Source organism: Ranitomeya variabilis, chromosome 1 (genome assembly GCF_051348905.1).
Source record: "Ranitomeya variabilis isolate aRanVar5 chromosome 1, aRanVar5.hap1, whole genome shotgun sequence".
Lineage (NCBI taxonomy): Eukaryota > Metazoa > Chordata > Amphibia > Anura > Dendrobatidae > Ranitomeya > Ranitomeya variabilis.
Window position 1 is genome coordinate 989147952 of NC_135232.1, and position 12964 is coordinate 989160915.

Sequence of the window (12964 nt, forward strand, 5' to 3'; positions counted from 1 at the left end):
CCAGCTATGGCTTGTCAAGGTAAGGAGGCTTATTCGCCGTGCAATGCTCCTCTGGGAAATATAATATGCAAATTGCCTCTTCAGAGAAAATAAAGGACTTGAACTCTATTTTTGTTAAAATTTTCAAATATTTTTGTCAAAGGTTTTACAAACTACGTGAAAATTGGCGTTTTTACAATTTTGGAAAACTGACCAAAAAAGTTGCACAATCATAGATGCAATAATACAGCAACTATGTGCACTGTACCTTCGCCACTCATGTGCCTGACAATGACATGCAGCCAAAATACGGCAGGGACGTGGCGGCAAGTGACCGCTGGGCTTCTCGCGACTCAACTTAAAAAAGTTTTTACAAATATTTATTAAAATAGTGAAAATGTCTCTAATTATATGGTGTATTTACCACAGATAAAGCAGGAGCTCCTCTTACTCCATTGTAGCCAGCACTGTATAAAGTGGAGCTGCCAGGAGCCCTCCCTCTGCAGCCAGTCACCTACAGCACCGAGGCCGGTACAACGTGCAGTAGCATAGCTACTGGGGGGGGGGGGGGCAGAGGGTGCGGGCGCCCCGGGCCCGGTGCTCAGAGGGGGCCCACCCAGAGTTACGCTACTGTAACTGTATCGGAGCACGCAGATACAGTTACATTCTGCGGCAGAGCAGGGAGAATCGATCTCCCTGCTCTGCCGCCCGGCCGCTATGGGGCCCCTGAGCAGGCGGGGGGGCCCGGTGCCAGCAGTGGGCCCCCCGCCGTCATCGGAAGATCAGCTGTACCGGCATTAAGCCTATACAGCTGATCGCAATGATAGGAGAAGGAGAGCTGCGCTCCTTCTCCCATCATCCCCATCAGTGTCGGCGTCTGACGTCGCCGACACGGACAGCGGGCGCGATGACGTCACTGCCCGGTGCCCGCTGTCAGGAGATCAGTGGGAGCAGCGCAGGAAGCAGAGTTTTTTTTTTTTTTTTTAAATGGGTGCTGCTGCCTTATTACAGGGTTTGCCTATGGGGGGGCTGCCTGATTATAGGGTCTGACTATAGGGGTGCTGCCTCATTACAGGGTCTGACTATGGGGTTGCTGCCTTATTACAGGGTCTGCCTATGGGGGGGCTGCCTTATTACAGGGTCTGCCTATAGGGGTGCTGCCTTATTACAGGGTCTGCCTATAGGGGTGCTGCCTTATTACAGGGTCTGCCTATGGGGGGCTGCCTTATTACAGGGTCTGCCTATGGGGGGCTGTCTTATTACAGGGTCTGACTGTGGGGGCTGCATTATTACAGGGTCTGACTATAGGGGTGCTGCCTCATTATAGGGTCTGACTATGGGGGTGCTGCCTTATTACAGGTTCTAACTAAGGGGGCTGCCTTATTACAGGGTCTGACTATGGGGGCTGCCTCATTACAGGGTCTGACTATAGGGGTGCTGCCTTATTACAGGGTCTGCCTATAGGGGTGCTGCCTTATTACAGGTTCTAACTAAGGGGGCTGCCTTATTACAGGGTCTGACTATGGGGGCTGCCTCATTACAGGGTCTGACTATAGGGGTGCTGCCTTGTTACAGGGTCTGACTATGGGGGTGCTGCTTTATTACAGGGTCTGCCTATGGGGGTGCTGTCTTATTACAGGGTCCGCCTATAGGGGTGCTGCCTTATTACAGGGTCTGACTATAGGGGTGCTGCCTTATTATAGGGTCTGGCTATGGGGGTTGCCTTATTACAGGGTCTGACAATGGGGGTGCTGCCTTATTACAGGGTCTGCCGCCTTATCACAGGGTCTGCCTATGGGGGTGCTGCCTTATACTACAGAGTCTGCCTATGGGGGTACTGCCTTATTACAGGGTCTGCCTATATGGGGGTGTTGCCTTATTGCAGTGTCTGCCTATGGGGGCTGCCGTATGCTATAGAGTCTGCCTCTGGGGAGTGCATTATACTATATTGTGGACTATGTGGTGCATTATGCTACTGTATATGGAGGCTATCTAGTGGGCCATCATACAGTGTGGAGATTACAGTGTGGGGGTCATTATACATTGTCGGAGCCATCAAACAGCTCGGAGGCTACTAAGGAGTCAGTATACTGTGTGGGTGCACTATACTGTGTATAAGAGCATCATGCTGTGTATAGAGGAGCTGTACAGGGGGAGACTCGGGACATTATTGAATGTAAAGTGGGCATTTATTGTTATAGGGGAACTCAGGTTACTGTGGCTATCAACGGGGCACACAGGGCAATATTACTTTCTAGGGCCAAAATATGGGCTGTTTTCTAGGGCACTTGCACCTGGCATTATTATATTATAGAGGGGTACTTTAGAATTTAGAGGGCACAGAGAACCACACAGCAGGTGCAGTAATAGGGACATATACGGCAGCAGCGGCTCAGTATTGGGGTATCAGGTGCAGAAATAGGGTTACATACGGCAGCAGCGGCTCAGTATTGGGGTATCAGGTGCAGTAATATGGACACATACGGCAGCAGCGGCTCAGTATTGGGGTATTAGGGGCTGTAATAGGGACACATACGGCAGCAGCGGCTCAGTATTGGGGTATCAGGGGCTGTAATAGGGACACATATGGCAGCAGCGGCTCAGTATTGGGGTATCAGGTGCAGCAATAGGGACACATACGGCAGCAGAGGCTCAGTATTGGGGTATCAGGGGCTGTAATAGGGACACATATGGCAGCAGCGGCTCAGTATTGGGGTATCAGGTGCAGTAATAGGGACACATACGGCAGCAGAGGCTCAGTATTGGGATATCAGGTGCAGTAATAGGGACACATACAGCAGCAGCGGCTCAGTATTGGGATATCAGGTGCAGTAATAGGGACACAGTTGGAGCGCCCCCACACCGCCGCAGGGCCGAGGGGTACCCGGAGCCGGGCCTCTGGGATCTCAGTCCTGGGGTTGTCACGGTGGCTAGACCCGGTCCGTGGCCCTGTCTGTCAGTGGGGGACGTCCGGTGCAATAAGTGGTGTTGTAACGGTGCAGTTGTGGGGTGCAGGTCACGATAAATAATGAGGACACCAGGTTGCAGTCTCTTTACCTCTTTACTGAAGATCTCTGGGTCCTCAATCCAGAATACGGCGCACCAGGCTGCGCAAGTCCGGCCGGTCCAATGACACTTCCAGAGTTCTCTTCACAGGAGGAAATCTGTGCCTTCCCCCTAGCGCTATGTGTTGTAGTCCTTCCCTGCTGTGCTTACGGAAAGTACCCCACAACTGTTGTGTCTGTTTCTGATGTTCCCTCACAACTCGACTAGATGATGTTCTGCTAATCCTCCGTCCCTCCCTGAGGTTCGGGTAGGAACGGCACCCGTTTGACGGGTAGGCCTGGAGTTCTTCCGGGACCCTAGAGACGCCCCTCTCTTACAATTGCCTCCCAAGACTTCATAGGTGATTTGAGTTAGACAGCCTGCCTGAGACTGACTGTCCTGCCGCTGTTTGGAGTATTGCTTGAAGCTGAATGTTGTTCTACTCCCTCGGCGTTCCGGCCACCGGTATTGCGCCTCAGTAGGATGTTGCTTCGGTCTTACAGCACGACTCCTACTGGTATTTCTCCTTTGCGTGATCCCGTTTCTCACTCAGCACAATCTATCTCTCTTCTAATCCTTTCTTGGGCACCGCCGCTACCCGGAGCAGGCACGGTCCCGTTACGTTCGTTCTCGTTGCCAAGCCTCTGTCAGGATCCCACCCCTGACAGAGACCCTACTGTATCTTCCCCTACAACACCCTCTGCCACAAGGTGTTGCCTGGTTCCAACCCAGTCAGCTTTCTGATCTAACTTCCTGCCTGACCCCCAGTTTACCCACTATGGTGGGGAGTGGCCTAATGAATAGCACCCTTAGCTCCCCCCGGAGGCCCGGCTGTGAAATGTATTGGTGTCTGTGATACCTGATCAGATGAACTCCTTCAGTGCCATCGGACGCACCATAGCTCCCCATAGTGGCCGAGCCACAGTACTGCAACGACCAGGACTCTGGGGCACTGCACTCCCCCCTGGTTAAACACAGTACTCCGGGACTGGGAAGAAAACAACAATACAAGTTTAGCAAAAAGACATACAGTTTGGTTGAGTGCAATAACAATAAGTATACTTGAACAAGCTTCCCTTTATGGGAGGTGAGGACACTTGAACGTTACAAAACATGGTTAAATATCATAGCAACATGCTATAATTAACTTTCCTTACCCAAGCGGGTATTCTACTAAGTGCACAAATTGTTGAACAATAATTTAACCTTGCCTTTAAGGACATACACTCTTAGTCCACTAAAGACCTTCCTATAATCACATTATAAGGTATTTTAACTTTTTCATTCTCCTTCTTTAAATCTGCAGGACCGCCTGTCCTATCGGCACCAGACCTACTGCCTCTCCTTTCTGTTACAGGACCGCCCCGTTCAGCCAGGGCCTACTGCCTTTTCAACTACTATACACAGTATAGAACATAACATTACTTTCAGTTTAAGAGCACTGAGCCATCTCTACATGACTCCTATGAGGACTCAGGGTTTACCTTCTATCCTAACTATCTATCAACATTATCAAGCATTTTCTTCTGAACATTAAGCCTTCTCATTATCTTTCTTTCTATCATGCATGCTGGACTCCACGTCTATCCCTACGGGTCTACTGCATCCTTCTTCTACCTTTCACCTTTTTACTTCTCAGAGCACATCATCAGTATTTCTTCACATTTAACTAATTAAACACATATAACTTTCTCGTACAACATTATCATCACTTTTCTCTCATCAACATTATTGCTATTTGTCTGAAGCAATATTTCTATCGAAATGCGGCAAATGAACATCCCCTTTAAGAGAGGACTAAGTCTCTGTGAGGTAGCGTATTTTCTCAAGCTACCAGTCCATACTCAGCAAAGGTTCCAGTGCGGTATCTTCGCAAAGAGTCCTTCTTTAAGTAAAACCAGTAGGGAGCGCCTTTAATAAGGTGCAAACTATGTACAAGAAGTTCGGATCATGCACTGTTCATGATTTCAGCAGTTTTTAAATAACATAGAAAAAATAGAAAATAACCAAAAACAATAGGGATCCCGGGTCAACAAAGAGATCCCTTTTAGAGTTAACCCTGGACGGGTTTTAGCAGCAACATAAAAGCAATAAAACAGTAACTATATACATACTCATGGTATCGAGGTTTATTCTTATAAGTCTGGGGGTAATCTTGGTCCCCCAGCCAACGTGGCACCCGTACTGGTAGTTGGTGTCTCAGATGCCATCAGATCAGCCGGTGCCTGGATTTGAAGGCTAATCCTGCTTGCGAGTTCGGTAGCCGCTACAAGACGTACCGTGGTGATGGGAACGAGGTCCGGCAAATCGGGATCAGTCATGATCGGGACAACAGGGGGCGCTCTCTCAGGCTCACACCGTCGAACGTTCTGGCCACACCATCCTTGTGCACTCCGATGGCGGTTGTAAGTCACCTGATCCCCCCTTTGTAACGGATCACCATTTCGACTGCAGCAGGGGGTCTTCACATTATAGCTAGTGACAAAGACATCAGTTGGTAGCCCCGGTTCCTGTATGGAGCCCCATCCCCTCTTCGGGTGGTAGGCCAGTACAGTTCCCCGCTTTACCACGTCTTTCCTGCCGGGAGCAGACTTCTTACGTTGCGTGTCAGGTGGTTCGGTCTCGTCCCGATCTTTCCAGTGTTGGATCAGACATTGTTTATACTGCTCCCAGGTAAGTACCGCAAGGGTGAGGCCATCCTCCCGGGTCCCATCCGGCCCTGTCCAGGGGGTGTCCCACCGAAGGATCACCCCGTCTAGGCCCACACCTATGGGTTCTCCCATCTTGGTTGGTAGCGGCGGCACTAGCTTCCCCATCGCGTTGGAGGTGAGGATCATTGCCAGGGTGGGGAGCGGTCACGGGAGTGGGATCGATCAGGGGAGCTGGATCGGTCGGGAGAGCAGAATCGGCCAGGGGAGTAGGGATGTCGTCCATACCTGCGCCTGATGTGATTCCACCGATGTCGCTCAGGTCCGTTGACAAGGACACTGGAATCGGCTGCAGCCCGGACCGCGGCTCCTCCGGAGTCATCTCTGGACATAACCCCGCCCTCCATGATTCCGTGACTAGGATAGGCAGGCTCGGCTCCTCCACTGGTGTCTCCAAGGAGTCCAGGTCCCTCACCGGCGGTGGACGCGAGTCCTCTTCCGATGGGTGAGGACAAACCGGGATCACCTCGCCGTTGTTCGGGCACCTGCTGTTCATCGTCGCTGTCCGGCATTCGGCGGCAATGCATGCATCTGACTCTGCCATTTCTCCAAGGTCGAGGTCCTCCTTCACCTCGTTCCCGCCATCGCAAGTCAGGGGGCGGTTCTCTGCTTTGAGGCAGGTCATCGCTTTGCAACAAGAGGCGCAGGGGGCGATCACCGCTTCTGGCGCCACTTTGGTAGTCCCCTCCCATGGCACGCCCTCCTGCTTCTCTGGCGTAGCAATGGCGGCGGTTTTTGGCGGGAACTTTTGGCGGTAAATGGCGCAGCACAGTCTTTGCAATAAAGTACAGTCCAAGCACAACAAATCACAGTTCCAAGGCACACATGACCTGATTCTTCAGGCTTAAGTAGATCCTGTTCGTGACGCCAAGTTGGAGCGCCCCCACACCGCCGCAGGGCCGAGGGGTACCCGGAGCCGGGCCTCTGGGATCTCAGTCCTGGGGTTGTCACGGTGGCTAGACCCGGTCCGTGGCCCTGTCTGTCAGTGGGGGACGTCCGGTGCAATAAGTGGTGTTGTAACGGTGCAGTTGTGGGGTGCAGGTCGCGATAAATAATGAGGACACCAGGTTGCAGTCTCTTTACCTCTTTACTGAAGATCTCTGGGTCCTCAATCCAGAATACGGCTCACCAGGCTGCGCAAGTCCGGCCGGTCCAATGACACTTCCAGAGTTCTCTTCACAGGAGGAAATCTGTGCCTTCCCCCTAGCGCTATGTGTTGTAGTCCTTCCCTGCTGTGCTTACGGAAAGTACCCCACAACTGTTGTGTCTGTTTCTGATGTTCCCTCACAACTCGACTAGATGATGTTCTGCTAATCCTCCGTCCCTCCCTGAGGTTCGGGTAGGAACGGCACCCGTTTGACGGGTAGGCCTGGAGTTCTTCCGGGACCCTAGAGACGCCCCTCTCCCACAATTGCCTCCCAAGACTTCATAGGTGATTTGAGTTAGACAGCCCGCCTGAGACTGACTGTCCTGCCGCTGTTTGGAGTATTGCTTGAAGCTGAATGTTGTTCTACTCCCTCGGCGTTCCGGCCACCGGTATTGCGCCTCAGTAGGATGTTGCTTCGGTCTTACAGCACGACTCCTACTGGTATTTCTCCTTTGCGTGATCCCGTTTCTCACTCAGCACAATCTATCTCTCTTCTAATCCTTTCTTGGGCACCGCCGCTACCCGGAGCAGGCACGGTCCCGTTACGTTCGTTCTCGTTGCCAAGCCTCTGTCAGGATCCCACCCCTGACAGAGACCCTACTGTATCTTCCCCTACAACACCCTCTGCCACAAGGTGTTGCCTGGTTCCAACCCAGTCAGCTTTCTGATCTAACTTCCTGCCTGACCCCCAGTTTACCCACTATGGTGGGGAGTGGCCTAATGAATAGCACCCTTAGCTCCCCCCGGAGGCCCGGCTGTGAAATGTATTGGTGTCTGTGATACCTGATCAGATGAACTCCTTCAGTGCCATCGGACGCACCATAGCTCCCCATAGTGGCGGAGCCACAGTACTGCAACGACCAGGACTCTGGGGCGCTGCACATACGGCAGCAGAGGCTCAGTATTGGGGTATTAGGGGCTGTAATAGGGACACATACGGCAGCAGCGGCTCAGTATTGAGGTATCAGGTGCAGTAATAGGGACACATACGGCAGCAGAGGCTCAGTATTGGGGTATCACGTGCAGTAATAGGGACACTTACGGCAGCAGCGGCTCAGCATTGGGGTATCAGGTGCAGTAATGGGGACACATACGGCAGCAGCGGCTCAGTATTGGGGTATCAGGTGCAGTAATAGGGACACATATGGCAGCAGCGGCTCAGTATTGGAGTATCAGGGGCAGTAATAGGGACACATATGGCGGCAGCGGCTCAGTATTGGGGTATCAGGTGCAGTAATAGGGACACATACGGCAGCAGCGGCTCAGTATTGGGGTATCAGGTGCAGTAATAGGGTCACATACGGCAGCAGCAGCTTAGTATTACGGTATCAGGTGCAGTAATAGGGACACATACGGCAGCAGCGGCTCAGTATTGGGGTATCAGGTGCAGTAATAGGGACACATACGGCAGCAGCGGCTCAGTATCGGGGTATCAGGTGCAGTAATAGGGACACATACGGCAGCAGCGGCTCAGTATTGGGGTATCAGGTGCAGTAATAGGGACACATACGGCAGCAGCGGCTCAGTATTGGGGTATCAGGTGCAGTAATAGGGACACATATGGCAGCATTGGCTCAGTATCGGGGTATCAGGTGCAGTAATAGGGACACATATGGCAGCAGCGGCTCAGTATTGGAGTATCAGGGGCAGTAATAGGGACACATATGGCAGCATTGGCTCAGTATCGGGGTATCAGGTGCAGTAATAGGGACACATATGGCAGCAGCGGCTCAGTATTGGAGTATCAGGGGCAGTAATAGGGACACATACGGCAGCAGCGGCTCAGTATTGGGGTATCAGGTGCAGTAATAGGGACACATATGGCAGCATTGGCTCAGTATCGGGGTATCAGGTGCAGTAATAGGGACACATATGGCAGCAGCGGCTCAGTATTGGGGTATCAGGTGCAGTAATAGGGACACATACGGCAGCAGCGGCTCAGTATTGGGGTATCAGGTGCAGTAATAGGGACACATATGGCAGCATTGGCTCAGTATCGGGGTATCAGGTGCAGTAATAGGGACACATATGGCAGCAGCGGCTCAGTATTGGAGTATCAGGGGCAGTAATAGGGACACATATGGCAGCATTGGCTCAGTATCGGGGTATCAGGTGCAGTAATAGGGACACATATGGCAGCAGCGGCTCAGTATTGGAGTATCAGGGGCAGTAATAGGGACACATATGGCAGCATTGGCTCAGTATCGGGGTATCAGCAGGAGGAGTTTGTGCAGGTTGGGAATAGATGGTGATGGGGCTGGAATATGAGAAGTGAAATGTGTGTTGAATTCTCTGCAGATGAGTCCTGGCTGGAAGCAGTTGTCATGTCGGTCTGGGCCAGATGGAAAAGACGGGAAAAATGAACGATTCCATCAGAAAGGACGTCAGCGGTAAGACATTATCTGTAACTGTTCTGTAGGACTGGTATCTACCACTGACCATATGGCGGTAATATCCATATTGCTCTATATAGAGATTGTCTTCAGTAATAGCGCGGTCATCTGCTGAGCTTCTCCTCCACTATTAGGGCGCGTCACCGAGTTGTAATCAAGGTTACCTGGTTAGGGGCCCACTCCGAAGCTTCGCCCCCCCTGAGCCAAAACCCAAGCTACCCCTCTGCCAACGTGTGTTGTGTACACACACTTCTCACACAATATATCTGTGTAACTACTGTTCATAGTGTTTCCCATATAACATCTGCTGTAATCAGAAATAGCAACACTGTCCTGCATCAGCTCAACCACAGGCGCAGCCGCTTCCGACAGTGAGAAGCCGAGCTCCGCTCCCGCCTGCTCTGGTCTCCTCTCCTCCGTGTGTGGTGGCTGCACACAGTGGCTGCACTCAGGCTCCCACACAGACAGGACTAGGACTCGCACTCACAGCTCCTCCTACCCCACACGCTAGAGCTCGTCTCCGCCCACACACGTGACCGAGCACATGGCTGTGACGTCACGAAAGGGCCTCCAGCTGCTTGAGATCCTAGTTTTATCCTCGAGGAGAGTCGGTGTATAAGTTGGTATCAGCGATTGTGACGTCACAATGGTGAGTGCTCGATATATACCTGCATTGTGCAGCATCCCGGGAACTAACAATGTGCTTGTTTTATGGTGTAGTGGAGGCTTACAGTACACGTGTCTGCTGAAGATAGGGACTCACAATATCATACACGTGTCTGCGGTGGTAATGGAGGCATATTCCATAGTGTACACGTGTCTGCGGTGGTAATGGAGGCATATTCCACAGTGTACAGTGTCTGCGGTGGTAATGGAGGCATATTCCATAGTGTACACGTGTCTGCGGTGGTAATGGAGGCATATTCCACAGTGTACACATGTCTGTGGTGGTAATGGAGGCATATTCCATAGTGTACACATGTCTGTGGTGGTAATGGAGGCATATTCCACAGTGTACACGTGTCTGTGGTGGTAATGGAGGCATATTCCACAGTGTACACGTGTCTGCGGTGGTAATGGAGGCATATTCCACAGTGTACACGTGTCTGTGGTGGTAATGGAGGCATATTCCACAGTGTACACGTGTCTGTGGTGGTAATGGAGGCATATTCCACAGTGTACACGTGTCTGTGGTGGTAATGGAGGCATATTCCACAGTGTACACGTGTCTGTGGTGGTAATGGAGGCTTATACCACAGTGTACACATGTCTGTGGTGGTAATGGAGGCATATTCCATAGTGTACACGTGTCTGTGGTGGTAATGGAGGCATATACCATAGTGTACAGTGTCTGTGGTGGTAATGGAGGCATATTCCATAGTGTACAGTGTCTGTGGTGGTAATGGAGGCATATTCCACAGTGTACACGTGTCTGCGGTGGTAATGGAGGCATATTCCACAGTGTACACGTGTCTGTGGTGGTAATGGAGGCATATTCCACAGTGTACACGTGTCTGCGGTGGTAATGGAGGCATATTCCACAGTGTACACGTGTCTGTGGTGGTAATGGAGGCATATTCCACAGTGTACACGTGTCTGTGGTGGTAATGGAGGCATATTCCACAGTGTACACGTGTCTGTGGTGGTAATGGAGGCTTATACCACAGTGTACACATGTCTGTGGTGGTAATGGAGGCATATACCATAGTGGACACGTGTCTGTGGTGGTAATGGAGGCATATACCATAGTGGACACGTGTCTGTGGTGGTAATGGAGGCATATACCATAGTGGACACGTGTCTGCGGTGGTAATGGAGGCATATTCCACAGTGTACACGTGTCTGTGGTGGTAATGGAGGCATATTCCACAGTGTACACTTGTCTGTGGTGGTAATGGAGGCATATTCCACAGTGTACACGTGTCTGCGGTGGTAATGGAGGCATATTCCACAGTGTACACGTGTCTGTGGTGGTAATGGAGGCATATTCCACAGTGTACACGTGTCTGTGGTGGTAATGGAGGCATATTCCACAGTGTACACGTGTCTGTGGTGGTAATGGAGGCATATTCCACAGTGTACACATGTCTGTGGTGGTAATGGAGGCTTATACCACAGTGTACACATGTCTGTGGTGGTAGTGGAGGCATATTCCATAGTGTACAGTGTCTGTGGTGGTAATGGAGGCATATTCCACAGTGTACACATGTCTGTGGTGGTAATGGAGGCTTATACCACAGTGTACACATGTCTGTGGTGGTAATGGAGGCATATTCCATAGTGTACACGTGTCTGTGGTGGTAATGGAGGCATATTACACAGTGTACACTTGTCTGTGGTGGTAATGGAGGCATATTCCATAGTGTACACGTGTCTGCGGTGGTAATGGAGGCATATTCCACAGTGTACACGTGTCTGTGGTGGTAATGGAGGCTTATACCACAGTGTACACATGTCTGTGGTGGTAATGGAGGCATATTCCATAGTGTACACGTGTCTGTGGTGGTAATGGAGGCTTATACCACAGTGTACACATGTCTGTGGTGGTAATGGAGGCATATTCCATAGTGTACACGTGTCTGTGGTGGTAATGGAGGCATATACCATAGTGGACACGTGTCTGTGGTGGTAATGGAGGCATATACCATAGTGGACACGTGTCTGTGGTGGTAATGGAGGCATATACCATAGTGGACACATGTCTGTGGCGGTAATGGAGGCATATTCCACAGTGTACACGTGTCTGTGGTGGTAATGGAGGCATATATCATAGTGTACACGTGTCTGTGGTGGTAATGGAGGCATATTCCATTGTGTACACCTGTCTGTGGTGGTAATAGAGGCAGACACCATAGTGTACACCTGTCTGTGGTGGTAATGGAGGCTTATACCACAGTGTACACGTGTCTGTGGTGGTAATGGAGGCATATTCCACAGTGTACACCTGTCTGCGGTGGTAATGGAGGCATATTCCATAGTGTACACGTGTCTGTGGTGGTAATGGAGGCATATTCCATAGTGTACACGTGTCTGCGGTGGTAATGGAGGCATATTCCATAGTGTACACTTGTCTGCGGTGGTAATGGAGGCATATTCCATAGTGTACACGTGTCTGCGGTGGTAATGGAGGCATATTCCATAGTGTACACGTGTCTGCGGTGGTAATGGAGGCATATTCCACAGTGTACACGTGTCTGCGGTGGTAATGGAGGCATATTCCACAGTGTACACGTGTCTGTGGTGGTAATGGAGGCATATTCCATAGTGTACAGTGTCTGTGGTGGTAATGGAGGCATATTCCACAGTGTACACATGTCTGTGGTGGTAATGGAGGCTTATACCACAGTGTACACATGTCTGTGGTGGTAATGGAGGCATATTCCATAGTGTACATGTGTCTGTGGTGGTAATGGAGGCTTATACCACAGTGTACACATGTCTGTGGTGGTAATGGAGGCATATTCCATAGTGTACACGTGTCTGTGGTGGTAATGGAGGCATATACCATAGTGGACACGTGTCTGTGGTGGTAATGGAGGCATATACCATAGTGGACACGTGTCTGTGGTGGTAATGGAGGCATATACCATAGTGGACACGTGTCTGCGGTGGTAATGGAGGCATATTCCACAGTGTACACGTGTCTGTGGTGGTAATGGAGGCATATTCCACAGTGTACACGTGTCTGTGGT

The 12964-nt window shown here is 51.0% G+C and overlaps 1 protein-coding gene and 1 long non-coding RNA gene across 2 annotated transcripts in view; one reads left to right on the top strand and one right to left on the bottom strand.

Annotated features, from left to right (window-relative positions):
* Positions 1-9852, bottom strand: part of LOC143792945 (uncharacterized) — a 68178-nt gene extending 58326 nt beyond the window's left edge. Inside the window, exon 1 of the long non-coding RNA XR_013220003.1 lies at positions 9760-9852. This is a non-coding gene — a long non-coding RNA (uncharacterized LOC143792945). The remainder of the gene's footprint in view (positions 1-9759) is intronic.
* TMA16 (translation machinery associated 16 homolog) overlaps positions 9786-12964 on the top strand; it is an 89672-nt gene continuing 86493 nt past the window's right edge. The window contains exon 1 of the mRNA XM_077279449.1: positions 9786-9921. Coding sequence (XP_077135564.1) covers positions 9919-9921 — 3 coding nt within the window. The 5' untranslated portion in view covers positions 9786-9918. The remainder of the gene's footprint in view (positions 9922-12964) is intronic.